At 45.4% G+C, this 24,655-nt stretch overlaps 1 protein-coding gene across 1 annotated transcript in view; it reads left to right on the top strand.

Annotated features, from left to right (window-relative positions):
- Positions 1-6,433: 6,433 nt before the first annotated feature.
- The window catches only part of LOC115542614 (proteinase-activated receptor 2-like), a 51,327-nt gene continuing 33,105 nt past the window's right edge, over positions 6,434-24,655 (top strand). The window contains exon 1 of the mRNA XM_030354936.1: positions 6,434-6,549. Within this exon, the coding sequence (XP_030210796.1) occupies positions 6,474-6,549 (76 nt within the window). The 5' untranslated portion in view covers positions 6,434-6,473. The remainder of the gene's footprint in view (positions 6,550-24,655) is intronic.

Here is a 24,655-nt window from a genome sequence, read left to right as displayed (position 1 = left end):
CCAGTGCCAAGTCGTCTGCAAAGTCTAGGTCTTCAAGTGTTGTAAATAGTGTCCATCTGATGCCTCTAGGTTGATCTTCGGTTGTTCTTCGCATCACCCAGTTTATGACGGTATTGAAGAGTAATGCGGACATCACGCATCCTTGCCTCACTCCAGTCTTGACTTCAAAAGTGTGGTTGCTGTTACCTACTTGGCATGTGAAGTTGGTGGAAAAACCCTTTATGATGAGGATGATTTCTTGTGGAATCCCATACAAACGTAGAATGCGCCATAAACTGTCCCTGTGTATGCTGTCAAATGCTTTCTTGAAGTCTACAAAATTGATATATAGCGGTCTTTGCCATTCTGTACACTGCTCTATGATGTTGCGCAGAGTGAAAATTTGGTCGGCACACCCTCTTCCTTTCCGAAACCCTGCTTGTTCTCTTCTGAGCTGCTTGTCTATTGCATCTGAAATTCTTTGCATGATGACTTTTGCTAGTATTTTACTTGGAATTGACAAAAGGGTAATTCCACGCCAGTTGTCGCAGTTTTTTAGGGAACCTTTCTTGGGGATCTTTACGATTACACCCTTTGACCAGTCGTTTGGTATCGTCTTCCCCTCCCATATGGATGTGAAGAGTGGTTTGAGCAGTTTTGCTGAAAGTTCTGGGTGTTCTTTGAACAGTTCTGCGTTCAGGTTGTCTTGCCCGGGGGCTTTTCCGTTTTTGAGTGATTTGATGTCTGAAACAATTTCTTTTTCTTCTGGTGGTGCGGTGTTAATATCAAGAACAGTCTCAGGTTCCTGTATCTCTGCTTCGGCTGTTGGTGGGGGTCTGTTTAGGACCTCACTGAAGTGTTCAGCCCACCTTGCCTCTACTTCAGCCTCTGATGTAAGAGTTCGCCCTTGTTTGTCAGTGATCGGCGTATCTATAGATCTATGGTACCTACCGCAGACTATTCTGGTGATTTTGTAGACCTTACCTTGCTCTCCCTTGTTTGCTGTTTCTTCTGCCTGGTCTGCAAGACTGTTTATATAATTTCTCTTGCCATCCTCTTAACTGTTCTGTCGGTTTCCCTATATTGTAATTTGTATTTATCTTCAATCCTTTCTGACTTGGCTTCCATTAATTTCTTTTTAAGTGCTTTCCTATCTGCTATGACTTTTCAGGTGTCTGCTGTAATCCACTCTTTTCTGTTCCTTTGCTTTATTCCCAGGCAGACTTCACTGCTATTGGAGTAAGCGGTTTTGATCTGTTCCCATTTAATGTTGGCATCATCAGGTCCTTTTTGCGTGTTGTCACTCGTGTCTGCCAGAGCTTGGAATCTGTTTTTCAGCTGTAGTATGAAAGCTAGTATTCAGCTCTCCTTAATTTTAACTTAAGCACTGCTGTGACTAGGTGATGGTCGCTGCCGACATCAGCTCCTCTCCTGACTCTAACGTCCAAGAGTGATCGTCTCCAGGTGCCGTTGATCATTAGATGATCTATCTCCATTTTCATTCATGATGCCGCAGCCCTCCCTCCCCATGGCCCTGTCATAGTTTTTGTTATTGCTGCCTACTTTTGCATTTAAATCGCCCATTATTATCTTCATGTCATGTTGTGGAGTTTCTTCTAATTCTGCTTGAAGCTGATCATAGAATATGTCCTTGGATTAGAGGCTAATGTAGCTAATAACAATTAGCCAATGACTCACAAAGACAAACTGGAACACTATAAGTGCTACAAGCCAGGAAATTAAGTCCAACTAGTGCGTGTGGTGTATTTCTGAAAGGCTTTGTAGGTGTTGTAAATTCCCATTAGTTTGTAATATCGTATCTTATATATATATATATAATGTATAATGTATAATATAATGTATGTGCCCAAAGGCACTTTGGGCAGCCCAGGTAGCGCCGTAGGGTCCTAGAGTTACGAATTGTACGGGGCTGCGCCAGAGCTCGTTGCAAGGCCCCCAGGACCGGTGTAAGTACCATATCGGCTCGGCTTCCAGATCGGCACGGGGTCCGTCGTCTGCTGATTACGTCACACAATACGCTATCTACAGCAATAAGGTTTTTTATGGCTTAAATTAAATTCCTGTAATGATCTTTCATTTTGAACATAGACCATTCCCAACCTATCTGTATAGATAGTTTTCTTCTAAAAACAAAAAATCCCTCGGAATCATCTTGGCTGTTAAGATAAGCCGTCCGTGTTGCCAGATTGGGCACATTTTCAGCCTGATTTGCCTACTTTGAATCACGTTAGGCTGGAAAAACTGGACATATGCCCAATCTGGCAACACAAACCGAAACTAGACAGACCTACTCGCGCTCACACATGTGCTCGCTGTTGCCTCGTGGTTGCTATGACTACAGCCAGAGCTACAGCACAAAACAGCCAATCACAACTGTCCGACGTACAGCCAATCACAATGTACGCCCATTCAAGCGTACAGCCAATGATATTGTGAAACGTAATCAGCAGACGACGGACCCCGAGCCGATCTGGAAACCGAGCCGATATGGTACTTACACCGGCGCATACTTCCGCAATCCACCAGTGCTCAGAGGCCAAGCCTGGTATTGCAGCTGTTTAAGCTGGCTGTGGACGGGGGTCCGTCATTTCATGTGGCCCAGAACGAAGTAGATATCGCCGTCCACTCCAATACAAGTGGGGAACAGGATTGTGTCTCTGCAAAAAATGTCTGGATATCAATCAAAGGCTCATAATTACCTTCATGCCATGTCCTAAAAAAATGTAAGTTTTCTCTTTCCAAAACGCCACCTCAAGCGTTTTATTAGCCGTTATCTCGCTGGGGAAGAGGGGTGTGCAGCTGAAAGGAATCGTAGTGAAACAAATGGCATCCGAGATTGCCTAGTTCAGTGCTCCGTTAACGTGTCCGATTTTTGGACTGGTTCATCTGCTGCTCAATAACTCTCACGGTCCTCTGCTTGCGATCATTGTGATTCATCATGTATTGATCCATTTATTCAAAAGATCCAAAGACAAAGAAGCGGTGCATTACGGTATCAGTTCTATATTTCTGCATCCGGTACGTCACGGACTAGGCCACGTGTCTTGGCCCCATAACGCGGAAGCAAATCGCTCCTGTATGTTACCCTGCGCCACTGAGCAGTTTGTATAGGAATGAATGGGCGGCCATTTTCCAGTCCGTGGTCCACCCTTTATTATGTCCATGCTCGTTGCGCGCGACTGCTTAACACGCCATGACAGAGAATGCGTTCGTGAAGAGTGAGTAATATTGAACCACGTGTATCTACGTAATATATATGTTATATACATTCCGTAACTCGGTTCCTGATGGTGGCCGTGATTTGTGTGGTTCTGCTGTGTTAATTGTTTCACTCACGAATTGGGTAGCTAGTGTATTAGCCTGCACCTCGTGTAGCATGTGTGCGTCACTCTGCAGCACCATGTCGGCCGTTATATTGCACTATTGCATTATTGTGTTAACGTGTGTATGTGGCAGCTATTTATGCCAGTTATGTTTATAGCATTTATGGTATGTTGCTACTACTAGAGCCCGGTGTTTTAGTAGGTAAATCTAGTAATAACTATTTGTCTATTTCTTATTCTGTCTTACAGAAAAACCATTCCTACATCATTCCTACATCATTCATACATCTGTTCATCCATTCCGTCATTCATTTGGTTACTTATTGAAGCCATCATTGATGTCATTCGTCTGCAAGAGATATAAACACCCTGAACTGTTCCCTGTGTATGCGTCTACTCTCTGACCGGAGTTACCGTCCTGGATAAAGTGATCCCAGCAAACACACACTTACATTCTACAATAGTAGGAAAACATGTTTTATTCGTGATGTCATTTAAAAGTAGTACTACACTATCCACAATCCTAAAGTGTAACACAACGTCTTTGATTGGCGGAGCTCGCTCTTACCATGGAATCGCACCCGCGAAAGTCAAGTCGCCGATGATTGCTACTGAACTCGATCGCTTACCACAGCAATCAGGATTTAGATTAATGGAAAGTTTGGGTTGTGGTTAGCTGTAGAGAAAATTAACTCTACACATTGAAAAATATGATTACAGAGGATATGATAAAAAATATGATTTAGCACCAGCACTGCTATTTAGTAATTTGGGTAGTAGGCTGGCCTATCACTATCAGCTATGAAGACATGTTGAATGAATACGTCACTGGAATACGAGACTGAATTCACATGTATAAAATACGAGTAACTTTATTACCTTAGCGAACCCAGGGAGGGGGGTTCGGACTATCGCCAGTTGGACCTTTGGCGCCCATCTAGGTCCTTTGCGGCAGTGACATTTGTGTGGGGTGCAAGGGTTGGGGTAAACTAGGTGGCGGTGTGTTTGTGTAGTTGGCGTTTCCACCACCGCCACCAAGTTGATTGTTTAAGTGTGTTAGCAGTGTAGGGCTGTCAAAATTGCTCAAAAATGACATTTGAATGTTCGTTTGGAAAAAAATCAGGAATTCGAACTATTCGAATATCTGGTTGCCTATTTTACGCAGTTGCCGTCAATATGTCAACAATGCGACAAAACCATGGTTCAAATTAGTGGGATATATATATATCCTATAAACAGCCCAGTAACGTGGAGGCCTAATCATGAAAAGCCACAACTTTGTATCGCTTGCATTTCACCACCACACCTGCAAGCGCGCAAACTATAGTAATCTGAAGAAGACGCCCGCTTCTGAATGTTACAAGGTATGCTAGTGGTAACGTTCCTTGCTTTGCTTACCATTTATCGAGAAGGCCTATTAAAATCGATAAAGAAAAAAATGCATGTCGCCTACGTCTTCCACCATGCCAGCGAAAGGGCCAGCACTACGCACCGTTCGGATTCATGAAAAAAAAGCTGTCTCGGACTTTGCCGAGAACATTGCGTTATAGCAGCTTTCACCAGCCAGACTACTAGCTCCCTGAGCTCTACTTCGGATGCTTATTGAATGGCATAGCCGAGCTGGAATACCTATATCCAAGTACGGAAACCCCGAGGGGATAAAATACATTCGCTCTTCACAATACTAGTCTGTTACACTTGTACCGCGGGAGTGTTTTTTCACATTAGAATATTATGAGGGACATCGCGAACAGACAGAGGCTCATTCACAAAGCAGATAGAGGCGCTTGTACCGCGGGAGTGTTTTTTCACATTTGAATATTAATTTTCACCTTCGAATTCGCGTTTTTGGATACATTTCGAACGAATATTCGAACTTCGAATTTTCGTTGACAGCCCTATAGCAGAGTCACACTCTCACGGTGGAATAATAATTTTATTACATGACAAATAACTTCTCTCTTTAGCCGTATACTGGAAATTGGAGTGAACATTCCCTTATATGGTCACAGACATGGCGCAACAGCGCCTCCTTTTGGTTCTGAACAGGTAACTACAGTTACATGCAATCATACATATAGCAACATATCAGCAAAGTATGTTGTGTTTCTGTGTGTGTGTGTGTTAACAATATCTGACACAACTACACAATAATGACGAGAGATTTAGCAGTTAAATTTAGCATTTCGATTTAGGATTTGGATAAAGATTTATTATTTAGCTTATCGCGTTGTCCCGCGTGCTAATTAAAACTAACAAATGTAAAAGCATTTAATTGAAAGCTAGAGAGAGTCGAATTTTCTCTTTATATCATTCCTGGCGGCCCGCAATGACATACATAATTATGTAAGTTATAAAAAAAAAAAAAAAAAAAAAAATTTTATTATTAAATCAATATTAATTTAAATAAATATAAAGAGAAAATTCGACTCTCTAGCTTTCAATTAAATCCTTTGACATTTGTTAGTTTTAATCCGACTGTACATTACTTCGAAAGGCTGAACCTCAGTTTCGTGATTTAGACCTCACTTGACCTCACTCCCGGAGGTCCACGGTGCAATGTTTTTTTTGACCACTGGGATGCTGACGGCGTTTCCCGCCAATTTTTTTTTTCCTTTGGCGGCCCTCAGTCAAATTTTGGGTTCCTAAATTGGCCCTCAGTTGTCAAAACTTTGAGAACCCCTGCTTTAAACGGATTGCTTTTAATAGAGGCTACTGCTACAGTAAAGTGTTTATAACTTGTAGCCTACCCTAAAGGGTGTCTCGGTTTGTGTCTGTCGGTTTCACTCTATAAAATCTATGGCTTCACTCAGAACTTTGACACGATTAAACTGTATTTGCAATAACATTGCTTGACAACATAACCCTGAAATAAGTAGCCTATATTGTTTTAAATAGTTTTAGCTATATTATCAACACCTAGGCTGTATTGCCGTGCTGAATTTGTTTCCCTCTCGTCCACTTGGAGGAATTATTGTCCTATTCTAAATAGCCTAAATGAAACAACATGAAATACCATCTCCAGCAACTGGGTGGGGATGGAGTGACATCACGACCATATAAATATAATGCAGCCTACAGGCAGCTCATAACGACACACAGACAACTGCGGAAGACTGGGACCGAGTCTCTGAATATCGAAGACAAGCGATGAAGCCTGGTTGTGTTTCTAAGTTCCTGGTACTATGTTTTATCCTCAACATATCAAAGTCTATGGCCGAACATGGTAAGTCCCTCCTGGCTGATTTGTATGGTTCTCCTGAGTAAACTAAGTAGACTGCAATCAGGCCGACTGTCAGTCAGGCCAGCTGTCAGTGTGAATGCTGAGTGATTGTTGGTATTGTTTAAAGTAGGCCTATTGAGAAGACAATATTATTATCTGCTTCATTATTGATTAAAGTGATCTGTGTCTTATGATCATGTTTTGAACCGTGCATCAAAAAACTATGTCCCATCAATCAATGCTAACTTGCCTTATTTCCGGTTATCGAATTCCTTCAAAACAATTTAATCGATAGTAGTTATGATATGGGGCGTTCACATCACAGGGAATTATGGGGGAAACACTTTCGCAACGTCGGAAAGTTGTCGTTAACAACGAAAATGTTTTCCCCATGATTCCCAGCGATCTGAACGCGCCAGGAAATATGCTCATTAGATCTATCTATCCATCTTTCTCCATCTATTCGGACCGACTGCATTGATTGCAGTGCAGGCTGATCTACGCACACCCTTTCTCTGTTGATTCGCCGCTCCCTTGCGTCTTTTAGTTGCGCGTGAAAAGTGTTGAGTGAAAGACACGCGTTTGGGAAGAAGAAAATAAAGTCTTGCTTAAGGTCTGAGAACGCAAATAAATGCCTCAAACTAGTGCTGTCATTTTAAAATAACAACGTAACGTTTGTTTTATTACTGTTGTTATTTTAACGCAATTAATGTGGACACTCCGCTATTTGGTTTCATTTAGGCCTACTACTTATTAGAGCATGTAGACCTACTGCTCAATACTCAACCTAAAATTACGTCCAGGGTATCAAAATGAACAAGAACATCTAATGTGCATTTTTATGTGATTCCCAACATCTGAACAAGAGAGAAAAAAGGCAAAAATAAAGGCCTCAAAGAGCTTTTCAGAGACCTTCTCTAAAATGGCAGGATCCTTTCCCTCTCCCTCCCTCCTTCCGTGTCTACTGCCTATGCGCCTCACTGTGTGGACTGTGGACCTTGTTGGAATTCAACCAGAACTTAGTTTTGTGTTACTTAGTCTATATATGCCTTTCGAGTAAAACATGGCAAGAACAAGTCAATAGGCGTTAGTTTACTGAATCTATCCATAGGCTATGTTACAGTTTAAAATATTTTTATTTGGCTATATCATTTTAATTCTGATTTAACATTATTTCCATGTTGTTACTTTTCAATATATGTCATTAGGCTAAATAAAGTCACGTTTGGCAATAACCTATTCTCGCAATATAGTCCCTAAAGGTTTTCTCATGGTTTGACAGTCCTCCTCAAAACAAAATTACAAGGTGTCTTAAAGGACACATATTATATAACCAGGTGTGAGTGTGATTAGCCTAACAAGCCGTTTGGAAAATCTGCCCCATATGACATTACTAGTGGGCGTGTCCAGCTAGATCTACTCCGGATAGGTCAGTCTACGATCCTACCCAATGGACTGAAGGAAACGTTGCTCCACTAGTGATGTCATATGGGGCAGATTTCCGAAACGGCTTGTAAGGCTAATCACACTCACACCTGGTGGCATAATATGTCCCCTTTAAAGGTCCCATGCCATGAAAATCTCACTAATCTTAGTTTTCTAACATAAATATGAGTTCCACTAGCCTGCCCAGTGGCTAAAACTTGTGTTCGGTGTAAAACGAGCACTAGGTGTTCTGCTCGCCTTTGAAAAAACGGAGGCTCAAGCGCGCTGATTTGGAATGTGGTCCCATATGCCGTCATAAAGGATCAAAGGTCCTCCCCTTTCTCTGCCTTGCCTTGGCCGTGATAATATATATTATATGATAGATAGATATCTACGTATAATATGATATTATTTAGACATAGAGTTCCAGGTCTTCCTTTGTGTCCCACAATATTTACAGAACACGGCTAAAGGCTGTGTGCACCTCGCCATTGTGATACATCCACTGTAAACAGAGCGCATGGTCAGTGGCGTAAATATCGGCGGTGCAACCGGTGCAGCTGCCCGGGGCCCAGAGGGCGTCAGGGGCCCATGGAGGAAGAAAACAATATGTATCATTTGCACCCGGGCATATCACCATGATGTTATGCCACTACGCATGGTACCGTGGCTGCAAGCGGCTCAGGGCCACACCCCCACCCTCCTCCTTGAGCCGCCTCTCTCCTCTTCATTTGCATTAAAGCTACAGACTCCGAAACGGCGCATTTGGGGAAAGCTCAATGTGCGACTGGCTCGTAGTGGCTGTAATTCGGCTGAATTTCGGGAACGTCTTCAAATACTGTGTTTGGGGCCCACTAATATCTATATTAAAGCATCCATGAAGTAGCATGCTATGGGACCTTTAATGCAGACCCGGTTCTACGAGGGTGCATAAGCATGCATTGCACCCCCAAAAAAATTGTTTGCACCCTCTTGCTCACAAGAGGGTGAGCAAGATACAAGTTTTGCGATACTTGCTCACAAAACAAATTGTAATTAAACTTGTGACAATATCCATTGAATACCGTTGAGATATGAGCGTCCAACATCACTCTGACTGTTCACCAAACTGACAAATCACTCCGCATTTATGTATGGTGTTTTGTTTATATGTTGCTTGGCAACAGTCCACTCAGTGGGGAATGGGGATCTATTTTTGTTGCTGGAAGCAATTTCATTCGTTTTAAGGCGAGACACGGCAGGCAAAATCATCGATTTTTCAGTCACTGGTCAATTTTGATATTTTGGGCTATTTTGCACCATTAACATGTAATGTTTCGCACAAAAGAAAGAAAAATGTCAAAACGAAACATTTAGGTGTTTGTTTTATTATAGTTTGTCAACTTGCGCCTCTGAATTTTACAGGAAATTCACCAAACGTTTGCTTTATTACGCACCGTTTCAAATTACAGCCGGTCTCTGTCATATGCGTTCCGTGGTATCATTGGAAAGCACTCGATCTGCTGCACAACATAAAACTGATATCTGATTGGCTGGACTCGATTTCCGACCGGACGATTGGTTCGAATGTATCACGTGGTATGCTCTCATGCTTGGTTGGCTTTTGCCATAAGAATCTTTCAAGTCTGTTTTCTCAAAATTAGTGTTTTTCCATTTTTAGGTGCACATTTCTCAGCCTATGTAGAACCTAGGTATACCACACTTCCCAGTTTCACACATAGCATTGTTATGAAGACATCTACACATAGATTTATTTATAAATTGTTCCTGGCCAGATTTATGGGTAATTTTACCTGGAAATCATGGCAAAAATAGGGTTTTTAAGGCCATGGTCGGGTATATTTTGATTTCCCAGGTCATAAAAGCAGATATCTTAAAATCCATGTGAGGATTTTTTGTCATTTGATAAATAAACAAAATAAAAAAAGAATTTTGGTCCTGGCTTTATCACAGTTTAAGATTCATGCACCGGAAATATATGCAAAAACGTGCATATTTAATGAGATTCAGCCTAATTAGCATAAGTAAATATGCAAAATTCAAAAACTTGTAATACATTTTTTTCTTATAATGATGTATGTAATCAACTGGTAAAGTTTCATGGTGATCCCTTGTATTTAAAAATTTTACCCTATTCACCTGCCATGTCTGGCCTTAAACAAACAAATCACAATCTATTGTCAATCATTATTATTAACAGTACATTTTACTAGTATAACTGTTGTATAAAGCAATAACACACTCGAAATATTTATAAAAAATAAACGTTATATTTGAATTGCAGTCACATGTTTTTTTTTGAGAATTCGGTTATTTTTTACACCTCACACATCACACATATCAAAAACCTATCTCATATTCAAAGCTATCTAAGATATCAATAAGCTAATGTTGCAGCTGAAATGTTCTCCACATCACAAGACATGATATGATACCATCTTTTAAGCACAGTAAATGATTGTTGTCCCAACATGTCAGTAGAACTACGCAGAAGTGCTTGTCTATGGTAGAAAGGCCTGTGTGTAAAAAAGCGAAGTCTGAACTGAAGCTGGGTAGCTGGTTTTAGTACAGTACTGGGGCACCCCCTGTAATCTCAGATGCACCCCAAGGCATTCTGTTCTGGAACCGGGCCTGCTTTAATGTAGTCTAAGCTATCAACCCATAACCAAATTACTAAACTGATTAAAACCACATGACACACTGTTACCTACTGTTAAATTTCTTATTTCTGGGTAAGACTGGGAATAAATTCTGAGGTCTGTGTTAAATACATATCGATGGCAGCAGGTGCCAGTAGGTCTATACAGCTGTGTTACTATGTCAATGCATGATTATAGGCGCAGTCATGGTCCAGGTGATAACGAGACGCCTCATCAGAAGTCAAAAGTTCCTCAAGGCAGTTTCTTTTTTATCCGATAAAAAACAGTCTTAGTTTAAAGTGTGAACGCCTTCGTTTCCTTGTAGCCTATCACCTTCTATCCTTTTGCTATGAGAAGCATATTGTATTGCCACTGTATGGAAGGCTATACTTGCCCTTATCTAAAGCTACCTGTTACCTGTCCTCCAAGTGCCTCGTGGCACATAGGGACTTTACAGAACCTTTCCATTTCTCTTGGTCCGCTGCTGCAACTTGCACCTCATCCCATGAGCCCCAGGCACCATTTCTCCTCTTTTTCTCGTCGGTCCTTCTTCACGTTGTCGTAGGTCTTTCTTGTTTTCCTTTCCGGTGCCCATTGCCACATTGCCATCACTTTCTCTATTCTGCCTCAAGGTATGGCCGATCATCTTCCATCTTCTGATCTTCCCTTCCTCACTCAGTGCTTTCATCTCAGCTCTCTTAAAGGGACACTGTGTAATATTTTAAGTCATTTATTATCTCAAATCAACGTATTCATTCATAAATATGTGCTCATTGGTGTAAAATGATCGCTGCCAAAAATCTCACTTATCCTCCTGAGCGAAGAATAATTAATATGTAGTTACATAGGACGGGTAAGCTCCACGGAGGCTTCCATGTTCTTCCAGTCTACGAACTGGCGAGAGGGACAAAAAGCACTACGTGGTACAGGAAATGCAAACGCGTTTTCACTGTGAGCCGGCGTGAATGATGAATGAAATAATTCACTATCTTGCTAGAGGAGTAATTGCTCATACATCATTAGCTTACACTAATGATTCAATGCAGTTTGAAATTTGTTTGAAATAATGAACCTCATCATCACTCGAATGACTCAATGAGTCAGTATTGGATTTCATGACACAGCTTCTTGGCACATACTGCCCACCGTAGTTTTTGAACAAGGGAGCACTATTAGTTTGAATGCAATATACAATTGTACCACTAGATGGGAGTAATTTTTACACAGTGTCCCTTTAAGCAGGTCCTCAGTCCTGATATGATCGTGCCATCGGACACGGAGAATTCTGTTCAGGCACTTGTTATTGAATACCAGATGCAGAGCGAATTCAAATCGCCGGTGTTCTGCCAATTTCTGCTCCCTTGTCAGATTTTGCTACCGTAGTGCAACTCGATAGCGGAGTCCATCAAATCATGCTACCCATCAGAAAATGCTACCTTACGTCACAAGCGTGACGTAGGGCGCGTGTGATCTGTAGAACAATCGCCTCTATCAAATCATGCTCCCACTGCAGAATCACATTGTTTTAAACCACTACATAGCCTATGTACACTGTATGAATATCGGGAGCATATTTTGATGCTTGTTTATAACGTCTTTTATTGAAGATTTCAGGAGTACCGTATGTGGATTGACCAATCGCCTCTATCAAATAATGCTCCCACTGCAGAATCACATTATTTTACACTACTACTCACCCTATGTACACCGTTGATGCTGTTTTATAACGTATATTGAAGATTTCAGCGGTGCAGTATGTGCAATGTACGTAATGTGGAAAAAAATAAACAGCAAAAGAAACATCAATAATTAAAACAACAAAAAGATCTCAAATCTTTATTTTGGGCATTTGTTTTTCAGCACAGTATAACGTTCGGGTTACGTGGTAACCCTGGTTCTCTGAGTGAAGAGACCATCTCTCCACTCCGTTACATATTCCATTATGTACGGGGTATAACCCCCATGACTAAGGACCGTGGATAGGCTTTAAGACACACCGGCACGCCCGGTCACGCCCACACCACTATAAAACACCGGTGTAGACGTGCAATCATTGATGGTTTGATCGGAACTTGTCTCCGGGCGGCCTCTGGATTGGAGAGATGGTCTCTTCACTCAGAGAACCAGGGTTACCACGTAACCCGAACGTTCTCTATCGTATCGAGACCATCTCTCCACTCCATTACATATTCCATATGTACGGGGTAACTCTTTAAGACACCCCGCCAGGAGACGGTGCCACCAAATAGATAGATAGATAGATAGATAGATAGATACTTTATTCATCCCAAGGGATGTGAAGTATACCCACCCAAAGAACTATTTACAAATGTACACTATTTACATGCCAATCTGGACGATGCCCCGCAAGGCGCAAAGGCCAAGCCCGAAAGGCAGAAGGCTGTTCCGGTGGGTCTGCCAGACGCAAGACCCGACGCCGGAACACAGGTATAGCCCCGCCAGGCGCAAGGGCCAACTCTGTGCAGATAAGCAGCCCAGGTCAGCCCGCAAGACGCAAGGCTGACCAATTGAGGGCTCAGGGTTACCTCTGAGTCCGAGCCACACCAAGTACCTGCTCCGCGAAGGAGGGTCCCGCTGGCACATTCAGGCGGTAGAATCTGGTGAACGTGGAGTGGGAGGACCAAGTGGCTGCTGCGCATATGGTGGCGAGAGAGGCACCCCGCCACAAAGCCCAAGAAGTAGACACGCTGCGGGTCGAGTGTGCTCGAATCCTGGAGGGGGCAGGAGCGCCCGAAAGGGTGTAACCTTGCTGGATGGTGTCCACAACCCAGTGAGAAAGTCGACACTTCGTCAGTGGTCTGCCCAAGCAACTAGTGTGAAAACACACAAAGAGCTGGTCTGACTTTCTTAGCGGCTTAGTGCGCCACATATACTCCGACAGGGCCCTTACCGGGCAGAGTGCTAGCTGGTCTGCCGCTGAGACAGGTAGGGACTGCAGCTCTATGCTCTGGGACAGATGGAAGTCAGACAGAACCTTGGGCAAGAAGGCTGGGTTGGGGCGAAGAACCACCTTTGACCCCTCCGGAGAAAAAGTACAGCAGTCCCTGTGGACGGACAGCGCATGGAGCTCGCCTATCCTCCTAGCCGAAGTTATGGCCAGGAGGAAAGCTGTTTTTAGGGAGAGCCACTTCAAGGACAAGATACAAGTCCCAGGGTGGTACCTGAGGACCCCTACTGGACGCTGTAAGTCTTCGTGCCAGCCATAGGTAACGGGAGATCATGGAGCAGCCATCCTCACTAATGGCAAACTCTCCGATACGGACTGCCTTGATAGCTGCCAGCATGCCTCTCAGGGTGACTGCAGATTTACCGGCCTCCAACTGCATCTGCAGGAAGAGCAGGATGTCCTGGGTTGAGGCCGAGAAGGGGTCTGTTTGGTGTGCCTGGCACAACCCTGTGAAGACCCGCCATCGATAAGTGTAGGGTGCCCTAGTTGGGCACCACTGCCTCTGGTAACCCTAGGGCCAGGAGCCGGTCCCTCTCAGGGGCCAGGCTACCAGCCTCAGCCCTGCTGGGAATGTGTCGAACAATTTCCCACCTGCCTGGGACAGGAGGTCCCCCCTGAGAGGAAGCATCCATGGCTGACCCAGTAGGGTAGGAATCACCGAGAACCAAGACATGTGAGGCCTAAACGGTGCAACCAGGATTAGCCTCACCTGTTCCATTTGCACCCTGTGCAGAAGGGCTTGGAGGAGGGTGAATGGGGGGAAGGCATAGAGCAGGGTCTGCGGCCAAGGGTGCGCCAGCGCATCCCATCCCAGAGGAGGATCGTCGTTCCTCAGGGAGAAGAAACGTGGGCAATGAGAAGATTCTCTGGTCGCAAACAGGTCGACCTCCGCCCTGCCAAATCGGGACCAGATTCCCTCGACCACCAGGGGGTGGAGTCTCCACTCTCCTGGACTTGGTCCCCCTCTGGACAACATGTCCGGCGCCACGTTTAGGGGCCCTGGCACATGAACGGCCCTGAGGGAACTGAACTGTGGATGAGCCCATAGCCATAGAGCTGTTGCCAGTTTGCAGAGGCTTGGGGAGCCCAAACCCCCCTGCCTGTTGATGTACGCAGCTGTCACTGTGCTGTCGGTTCTGACTATGACATGCTGTCCCTTGAGCCGCGGCAGAAAGTGCTTTAGGGCTAGACCATCCGCCCTCAGCTCCAACAAGTTGATATGCTGAGACCCCCAGCGGCCCCTCCAGGGTCCGTTGATACCCTGACCTTTGTGTACGGCTCCCCAGCCTGCTAGGGATGCGTCTGTAAATACGATCTGGCGGTGAGTCACTGACCCCATGGTCTGCCCCCTCCTGATGTTGGCTGGGTCCCTCCACCAGCGTAGGGCTCTGTAGAGCCTTTGGGAAACCGTCACCTTGGCACGGGCGGGGCTCTGTGGACACAGGCCTACACTTAGGAGACACCTCTGAACAGGGCGCATGTGAAGAAGGGCCAGAGGGACTATCTGTACCATTGCTGCCATAAGGCCCATGAGTCTGAGGCAAACCCTCCAGTCCCTCTGAGCCCTGAGGGTGAAGGGACTGAGACAGGCAGCAAAGGACTGCTGTCTCGCTGGAGAGAGGGTAACAGTAGCCCTCCTGGAGTCTAACACCATGCCAAGGAAATTCGTTACCCGGCAGGGTTGCAGCTTGCTCTTCTTGGTATTGAGGCACAACCCCAGACACTGAATGTGAGTCAATAGCAGGGCCACGTGTTGGCGACATAGCTCCTCTGAGTTTGCGCAGATCAGCCAGTCGTCCAAATAGTTCAGTATACTGAGCCCCTGCTGCCTCAAGGGTGCGAGGACTGCGTCCATGCACCTGGTAAAGGTCCGAGGGGCAAGAGATAGTCCGAACGGGAGGACCTGAAACTCGAAGATCCGACCCTCGAAAGCAAATCTCAGGAAACGCCAATGCCCTGGCCATAGCGGAATCTGAAAATAGGCATCTTTCAGATCGTTGGTCGCGAACCAATCCCCTGCCTTGATGGTCTGCCGAACCCGCGGAACTGGCAAGAACCTGCATCTTAGGGGGCGGAGGTATTTGTTGAGCCCCCTGAGGTCTAAGATAGGGCGTAGGCCCAAATCCTTCGTGGGGATGAGGAAATATCGAGAGTAGAACCCTCCTTGGCGGTCGGAGCGCCTGACCTCTCCGATTGCCCCCTTCTCTAAGAGGGTAGATAGCTCCATTCGCAGAGTCTGGGCTTGTAGTTGGTTGGCCACCATGGTAAAGATCGGAGATCTCGCTACCCTGGGCCTGCGCCAGAACTGCAGACGGTACCCCTGGGTCATGGTAGAGACCACCCATGGGTCCGCCGCCAGAGCCAGCCAAGCCCTCCTGTGCTGTGATGAGAGGCGGGGCTGGCTGGCCCGCAAACCGTCAGGAACGATGCGGGCGTCTAGAGGGGCCGTGTCTGCTAGCAGATGACCCCCTCCGACCACCTCTTGGGAAATCACCATGTCTCCCGGGCCCCAGGCCTGGGCTACTGACCGAGACGCCACCCAAGGTATAGTTGCTCCTGGGCGCTTTGCCCGCTTCCCCCGACTGCCGAGGGACTCTGACACCTCATCCGCACAGCGACGGCGATCCCGTGCCTATTGCAGCAGGGAGGAGGCCTGTGGCCCAAACATGGCTGTGGGCTCCACTGGCACCCTGAGGAGACAGTCCCTATCTGCTGGCTGTAGCTTCAACTGGGACAGCCACAGATGTCGTCTCACCAGCCAGAGCTGAGCCAACGAGCGGCCTGATGCCACTGCCTGCTCCTTGGACACCGAAGCCAGGCACAACGTTGCTGACTGGAACTCCCTTGCCAGAGAGGCATCCACCGGCTGGTTCTGCATGAGACCAGAGAGGTGGTGGGTGTACAGAGTCAGGATGGCCGCAGTATTAGCCAGACGGGCTTGCATCGCCGTGGACCTGTGCAGCTTGCCCAACAGACTCTCCATCGCCTTACTGTCTTTGTTCAGAAAGGCTGGACCCCAAAACAAAGAACCTGGGGATCGAAAGAGTGGCGCCAGGTCTTGGTCCACCGCTGGAAGTGCCCCACAGCAGACCTGCTCTTGGCCGGCCATGTTGGAGAACACTTTAGTCTGCCTTGACCATCTATGGTAGGATGATGGGGAAGTAAACTGGCGACATAACAGGTTCTTGAAGTCTGGTAGGAGAGGGATCTCTGACCTGAGACCTTCCTCTGCTTCAGCCTCGAACCTGGAGGCAGCAGCTGTCGGCTTTTCGGGTAAAACGATGTTCAGGGCCTTGGTTGCCCTGTCAACAATCTCCCCAAACAGGTGAGCCAGCTCTCGCCCGGAAGGGTTAGCTGAGGGAAGCTTTTCACTGGGAAACTCCCCACTCTCTGAAAAGAATACTGTCTCCACATCCAAGTCCTCTTCCTCTGAACCATCGTACTCCCTGTCAGAGAAAAGACGGGAGGCCAAGAGGGACCCACGCAGAGAGAAACGGGGACCCTAGGAACACTGAGGGAGAACGGGGAGGCTCGCGGAGCCCCCGAGCACTCGCTCGGGGGCTCCGCAAGCCTCCCCTTTCCCCTGGAAGCCCTCCTCATCTTTCTTGCTGGCCTTTCCAAGGTAGGTAACCCTCCCCGTTTTGATGTGAAAAAACGGCAGCGGGCTTCCCTTGTATGCATCGGCATGATGAAACAGTTCATGCATGACTGGGGTGTATCCCTGGCCAACATTGCAAGCTGGTGGCCTAAACATAACACACAATTATCGTGGCCATCCTCGAGGGGCATGGCAATGTTACAACCAACACAGTGATGGCCTGAAGTGCCCTCCATACTACTGGGAGGAGTCAACTTGGCCACGCAGCTCTGCTAAAGCTCCCTCACGTGGTGTAAAGAAACAAAACGTGTTTCACAAAAAAAAACGTTTTTTTTTTCCTTTAAAGGTCCCATGACATGAAAATCTCACTTTATGAGGTTTTCTAACATAAATATGAGTTCCCTTAGCCTGCCTATGGTCCCCCAGTGGCTAAAACTTGCGTTTGGTGTAAAACGAGCACTAGCTGTTCTGCTCGCCTTTGAAAAAACTGAGGCTCAAGTGTGCTGATTTGGAAGGTCTGTATTTAGGACGTCACCAAGAATCTCAGCTCCTCCCCTTACTCTGCCTGGCCCGCCCAGAGACGTTGGCCCGTCAATGAGACTCGACCGTGCGAGCGCCACATGTGTGTGTGTGAATACACACACTGTAACGCAAGTGTTTCTTGTCGGTTCTTTTACGTGTCTTGTATTTCCACAACGAGACTGTTGTGGGGGTTATCTGAGCCATGGTTGAGAAGGAATTGGGGGAAAGGAACTTTGGCTTTGACTCGCTGAAGTAGGGTTAGGGTTAACCCTACTTCAGCGAGTAGCGACTGCCCGGCAGCGGGCAGTCGGCAGCGTGCGGTTCAGTCGACGTCGCAGAACCCGACAAAGTCGTTTGTGATTCATAATATCGTCTGGAGGCACACTCAGCTTTTGGCCGTGATAATATGTATTATATGATATAGATATCTATGTATTATATGATATTATTTAGATATAGAGCTCCAGGACTGTAACGCAAGTGTTGTACACTTCCTTGTTATTTGGATAACCGTTCTGCTTTTGGTGTTATGGCGCATAACACGTCAGACTCTCGTCTCTGGTATTTCTACAACGAGACTCGTATTGGGGGTTATCTCAGCCAAGGTTGAGAATGAATTGGGGGGAAGGAACTTTGGCTTTGACTCCCTCAAGAACATGAACCACGACAAGGAGGAGAAAGGGATCGCTGCCGGGCAGCGCTGAGGCACCTCCGCCTCCGGCGGTGATCCCTCAACAGGGCTCAAGCGGGAGACATTCACCGCCAACAGTGCCTCGCGGCAACCCGCGGCATGTCGCAGTTCATGTACTTCAGCGAGTCGAAGCCAAAGTTCCTTTCCCCCAATTCCTTCTCAACCATGGCTCAGATAACCCCCACAACAGTCTCGTTGTGGAAATACAAGACACGTCAAAGAACCGACAAGAAACACTTGCGTTACAGTGTCTACTTCACATTGATGTGGACGTTGAAGAACCAGGAACGTCGGAGAACCCAACGCGGTCGTTTGAGATTCATAATATCGGCTCACACAGCTTTTGGCCGTGATAATATATATTATATGATATAGATATCTGTGTAGGCTATATGATAATATTTAGATATAGAGCTCCAGGACTCCCGTGTGTTCTAGAATATTTACAGAACACGGCTAAAGGCTGTGTGCGCCTCGCCATTGCGATACATCCACTGTAAACAGAGCGCTTGGTACCGTGGCTGCAAGCGGCTCAGTGCCACACCCCCACCCTCCTCTTTGACCCGCCTCGCTCCTCCTCATTTGCATTATAGCTAGAGACACCAAAACAGCGCATTTGGGGGAAGCTCAATGTGCGACTGGCTCGGAGTGGCTGTAACTCTGCACCACGGCTGAATTTCGGGAACGTCTTTGAATACTGTGTTAGTTGCCCACTAATACCTATATTAAAGAATACATAAAACAGCACGTCACGGGACCTTTAATTATTTGAATTCATACTTATTAATTTATTAATTAATTTACTTTCTCAGGCAGCTTCCGTTTCGAGGAATTGCTGCCGACCCAGTTCCGAGCAAAACGGAAAATCTAGGGGTTATCATGGATTCCGATTTACATTTCGACAGTAGCATCAAATCAGTTACAAAATTGACAAATTGAATTATTGCATGCCCCCGAATGTTTTAATTTTTTTATGAATAAAGTTATGATGAGTTCACGTCTGAGTATAGACTACAAACGGGATTAACTATGGTCAGGTATGTTCGTTACTGTCTAGACACGGTCCAATAAATAGTGAACTTCCACACAGCCTCACCGAAGCGCCTACAGTGCTTAATGCAAACAACCACAACAAAAAACGCCTGCAGAAATTCTCCGACACCCCCGGTGCTCAGCATGATGCATTTCTACAGTAGCCTATGTCTTCTGTCATTGATCAATATGAGGACATTTTAACCACGATGGTTGAATTAAAATCAGAGGGAGACAGCAAGTGCAGCTCGAAAGCGACCTAAATAATCTTTTTGTTGACTTCTAACATTTCTCAATCTTTGCTGTTTAAATCTAACAGTAGTCTATGAGTAATATATCGGCGGTAACCACTGTTTTTGGTTGCAAAATTGCGCCAGCTGGTCATTCCATGGTATTGGATGCGTTTTCATAAAACGCATCCAATACACGGAGTGTCCGCTGGTGAAGCCACTGACGCTATAGTAGGCTAATGATGCCCTTAGCATCCTAAGAGTAACCCTGGAGTCCTCGTTAGCTACGAGCGTTTTCGATCTTCTGGCCCCAGTTGACGAACGGAAGTAGAATCATCAGAGTGTCTCTCGTGTTCTTGAAGAAAGTCAACTGAACCGGATCGCTTTTAACTCACTTTAGTTGTTAAAGTATTTCGGCATGGTTACTATGAAGCAAAAAGAGGGGAATTGTATTTAACACGCGTGTGGAGCGATGTACGGCTGACCTATTGGCAACGGGTGTTAAGGAACAGAACGTGGGGACCCAAGTGCTGGACACAGGGAGGCGGAGACAGGGTAAGGGCAACAGGATTTATTGGTACAAGCGAGGCGGGAAGTCAGGCAGGCGGGGGTCTGGTGCCGGGCGGGCGATCGGGTAGGCAAGGGCTCGACGATGGACGGGTAGTCAGGCAGGCGGGGGTCTGGTACTGGGCGGGCGATCGGATAAACAAGGACTCGGCGATGGACGGGTAGTCAGGCAGGCGGAGGTCCGATAACAGGCAGGCAGGCGGAGGTCCGATAACGGGCAGGCAGGCAGGCAGAAGGAGAACTAGAGAAGGCGAGAGGGGATTACTAAGGGAGCAAGGAATAGGAGCAAGACTTGACGAAGAGCTGGTAGGACGATACAAACTTGTTGTTGTAAACGACGAACTGGCGCCGGCTGATTGGAAATCCCCGGCTGAAGTAGGGAATGTTGATTAGCATATTACCGGCAGGTGTGTCGAGGGGATGAGGACCAGAGACAACCAGCGGCCACTAGATTGGGGTGTTGGACCGCGTAGCAGGACGTAGCGTAACAACGGGGTTACCAACGGGGGCTGCCATATGTTTCTGACCTCATCTGGCTCCCGCTCTGCGTTTGTATCAAGTAGGTGTGGCCTATGTGACGTATTGGCTCCGGCTTCCTCATCTGTCTAAAGGTGCTGCCATCTGTGTCTGGAGTAGTTATTAAAGCTTGTATGTTTGTCCTGCTCCCCTTCTGGCTATGTATAGTAATTGCAGCTTATGCGTTCGATCCTGCTTCCTTGTGGCAATGTGGGGGTAATGCAGCTTATGTGTTTGATCCTGCTCCCTTGTGGCTATGTGGGGGTGGCTTATGTGCCTAAATTGCATAACACGTCTTAAGATGTCATGCCAACATCACGAATATGTTTTCCCCATAATTTCCAGCGACGGGAATGTGCAATTAAAAATGCACGATTAAAAAATATCTAAACACATTTTGAATTTCCTACGTCAACAATTTATAATACTTGAACAAGGACTGTTTTGTAAAAAAAATGAGGAATAGGGATATCAAGAATCTTCGGCACGCGCACATGTGCGCACTGACATTTTGCAGAGTCTCACTCCAGCCAAAGTTGGCAACCCTGAATGCTAACCGGGAGCTAGTGCCGATCTGCGCTGAATTCATACGTCATACTTGTTAGGGAAGAGGGAGTTATGGTGTGTTCCAGATGCCTCGGACACCAGGCTTCCAAATTGCGAAAATCTGCCAGCTTTCTTTCGGCATTGCACAGAGGCATGCCCCCTTTTAGTCTGTTCCCCTCGAAATTATACGGAGTTCAGTGAGGCGACTGGACAAAAAAAATGGCTGCGCCCATGAAGATATTTATTTTCTTTGTATTTGTACAACGTTCGTCGTTTAAAATGTTGATTTTAAATGCTCTTACACACTTGATTACATTGCTACTTTATTCCGGTCACCAATTTATGCATTGCACAGTGTTGCTGCGCGTGCAATGCAATGTTAAGTTGTGTTGTTTGTATTCAAGCTGGTTTTGCTAAAGATGCTAATGTTGCTAACAATAACAATGACAATTACATGACATAATCGCAAAGACTAACGGGAACGCTATAACTGCTACCAGACAGGAAATTATGTCAAAAATGCAACTCGAAAGGCTTGTGGCCGAGTCATCTGGAACACATCATTAGATTTCCTTGCTTGCAACCAGTCAAAACCTAACGTGATGGTCATTTAACACATGATTTCAGTTTCAGTTCAGTCTCTTTTCTCAACGACTTAACTTTTTGGTTTTAACGTGATAAGAGTTTGTTGGCTGTTGAGATATTGTTGAGATATTCGATTGATTGCAGATTGTAGCTCATAGATAGTAATAGTAATATATATAGGCCTACTGTATATGATAATATATTTTACATGCTGAAAAAATATTAGAAAAACAGATAGTGAATTGAATAATAATACAGAGGAATCAGAGTCGAGTCGAAGTCTCATGTGTTCTCATTAGCTTTATTTTGCATGACCTTGACCAGAACAGTAATGCTTCTTCATAATAGTTAACTACTTTAACGGCACAGACCCCAGTGGAAACTAGATGGAAAAAGTGTGTAGTTCAAAACGTGGTGCAGCTTTTACTTCTTCGCCTCCTACAGGGTTTGTTATGTACTATCAGGGATGGAAATTAACACCCGCCACCCGCCATTTGCGGGTGGATTTGTATGTTGGCGGATGAATTGTGTCACTTCACCCGCCACTGCATCGGGTAATACTTTCCAGTAAGGTCCGTTCAAATTTGCAAATTTAATACATTCGTTATATGGCGCTGTGCAGTTCCACAACCATTACTGTCAACATCCGGCCCCCTTCTTCTTCTACGCCTCTTTTGCTGAACTGCAACTGTCCGGCATCCGGGATAATATACCAGTGGCTCAACAGTAGGGCCCGACCGATATGGTTTTTTCAGGGCCGATACCGATACCGATATTTATGAAAATGGGAGGCCGATAACCGATATGTGCAACCGATAAATAGAAGAAAAAAATTCTCAAATAAATTAAAAATGGCACACACTGACTCGAACTTCCATTAAGTGTTTTTAATAGTAAACATTTTAAGTACAGGGAGCTGCCAGCAGCATTTGTAAAATAAAGCCGAACTTAACTTAGAATAACTTAACATAGAATAATAGCATAAGCAGTTGCAATCTAATACAGACATATTTAGAAAATAAATATTTGATACAAACTAAATCTATTTTCAGACATTGTAAAAAAACAAACATAATAATTGTACATATAAATTGTGAATAATTTATAGTAATTCTCTATATAAAAATAGTCAAAATCATATAGATAAGCCTGTATATTTCTGTAAATATACGGCACTAGTAGTTTACTTAAAGTAAAAAAAAAAAATGCAAACTACAGCACGTATAACCACCTCCTGATTCAAGAGTTTATTTTACGTCTAGTGGCTGTGCTGGGCTGCTTGTCTGCCTCTGGGTGGCGAGGTGAAACGAAAGCATTTAGGTATAATGTTTTCATGTCACAAATAAAGGCGAATTACAAAGAAGTATTTGGATCATTGTACCTAGCGCACATCAAATGCCAGCACTTTGAGATCACACCAGGCGTGATTAAGTGGTCAAAGGGCCTGGGAACGCACAATAAAGAAACTAATAGACTGAACGTACAATGTGCCTTTAGGGCCTGAGTCGCGTAGCGTAGTGTTCATGAAGTTGTTTACCTAACACCAAGTTAGTTAGCGCAAGCCAAAATTAGCTACCAGAGATGCTGTCGTATCTCTGTAGCTACTTGCTGCTAGCCTGTCTGTCTACCCGTAACAAGATGTTACACCAGTTTGAAACGCAGCGACTGACCAAAACTTAATTCTATTTAACTTAATTTGAGGGACATTGCGACCAATCACCGTTGGTTCTACCGTGCTGGGTAACTTGTTAGGGAACAAGGCTCTCACCAGAGCCGTAAATGGGAATGTATACAAGGCTCTGGCTGCAGATACTCGACCCTATATGCTGGCTCTTACTCAGGCAGGTTATAAAGTAGCTAACAGGCTATCAAGTAGCTAGCAGGCTCTAAATGGTTCGTCTCGGGAACAAACACAAACACGTTTTATTTGGTCTTCATTGACCATGGCTTTCAGTCCACCTTTCGTGTAGAACTACAGACACGTTCACGTTTCCATGTGGGGTTTTAACAATAACTGTAGTAGGACTATACACCATGTTGAGACTGCTCTATGTACAACCTTTTCAGTGAGTATTCGCTGTCATTCTGGTTGTCCTTGCGTGAGCTAAGGTTTGTGTCGTTATTACACAGATCAAATGGATCGGTTTCACAAATTAATAAACACCTTGTGGTGCCGTGCTTCTGCAACGTTGGTGTGTTTGTGACATATTGCAGGGGATATTGCTTCGTATATGCTTACCTCGAAGGAAATGTGTTTTCTCTGCTTTAAGTTGTATTCGCAGCACCGTCCTTAGCCCCACTTGGCCGTCTAGAAACCGCTCACGAGTCACAGGGAGCGTGAAGGCACCCCGCCCCGCTTGCAGCCTTGCGTGTTGATTGGTTGTATTCCGTGTGCCAAACAAATCAGATGCTGTGACGGGCGGGGCAACTTGGCAAGGCTCATGAATTCCAAGTGGCAAGAGCGGAAGGCGCGTTCAGAACGAAACGGCTGCAAAATTGGTTGTGAAAATTATATGAACTTATCGGTGGGAATTTATGGAAAGTATGGCCGATACCGATATCCCAAAAATGTTAAATATCGGCCCGATATATCGGTGCGGCCGATAATCGGTCGGGCCCTACTCAACAGGGCTCTCAAGTCTCACGGATTCGGCGTTTGACACACGCAATTCAACCCATGCACACGCTCACACGCCACACTTCGTATTTTTCACGCAGAGAGATTACCAGGATAGCGCCCACCAATTTGGGCCGCTATTAAACAGTGTCACAGGTAGGAATCAAATGGGT

Source organism: Gadus morhua, chromosome 4 (genome assembly GCF_902167405.1).
Source record: "Gadus morhua chromosome 4, gadMor3.0, whole genome shotgun sequence".
In the NCBI taxonomy this organism is placed as follows: Eukaryota; Metazoa; Chordata; class Actinopteri; order Gadiformes; family Gadidae; genus Gadus; species Gadus morhua.
Note: the sequence above shows the minus strand (reverse complement) of the source record. Positions and strands in the feature narration are given on the sequence as shown.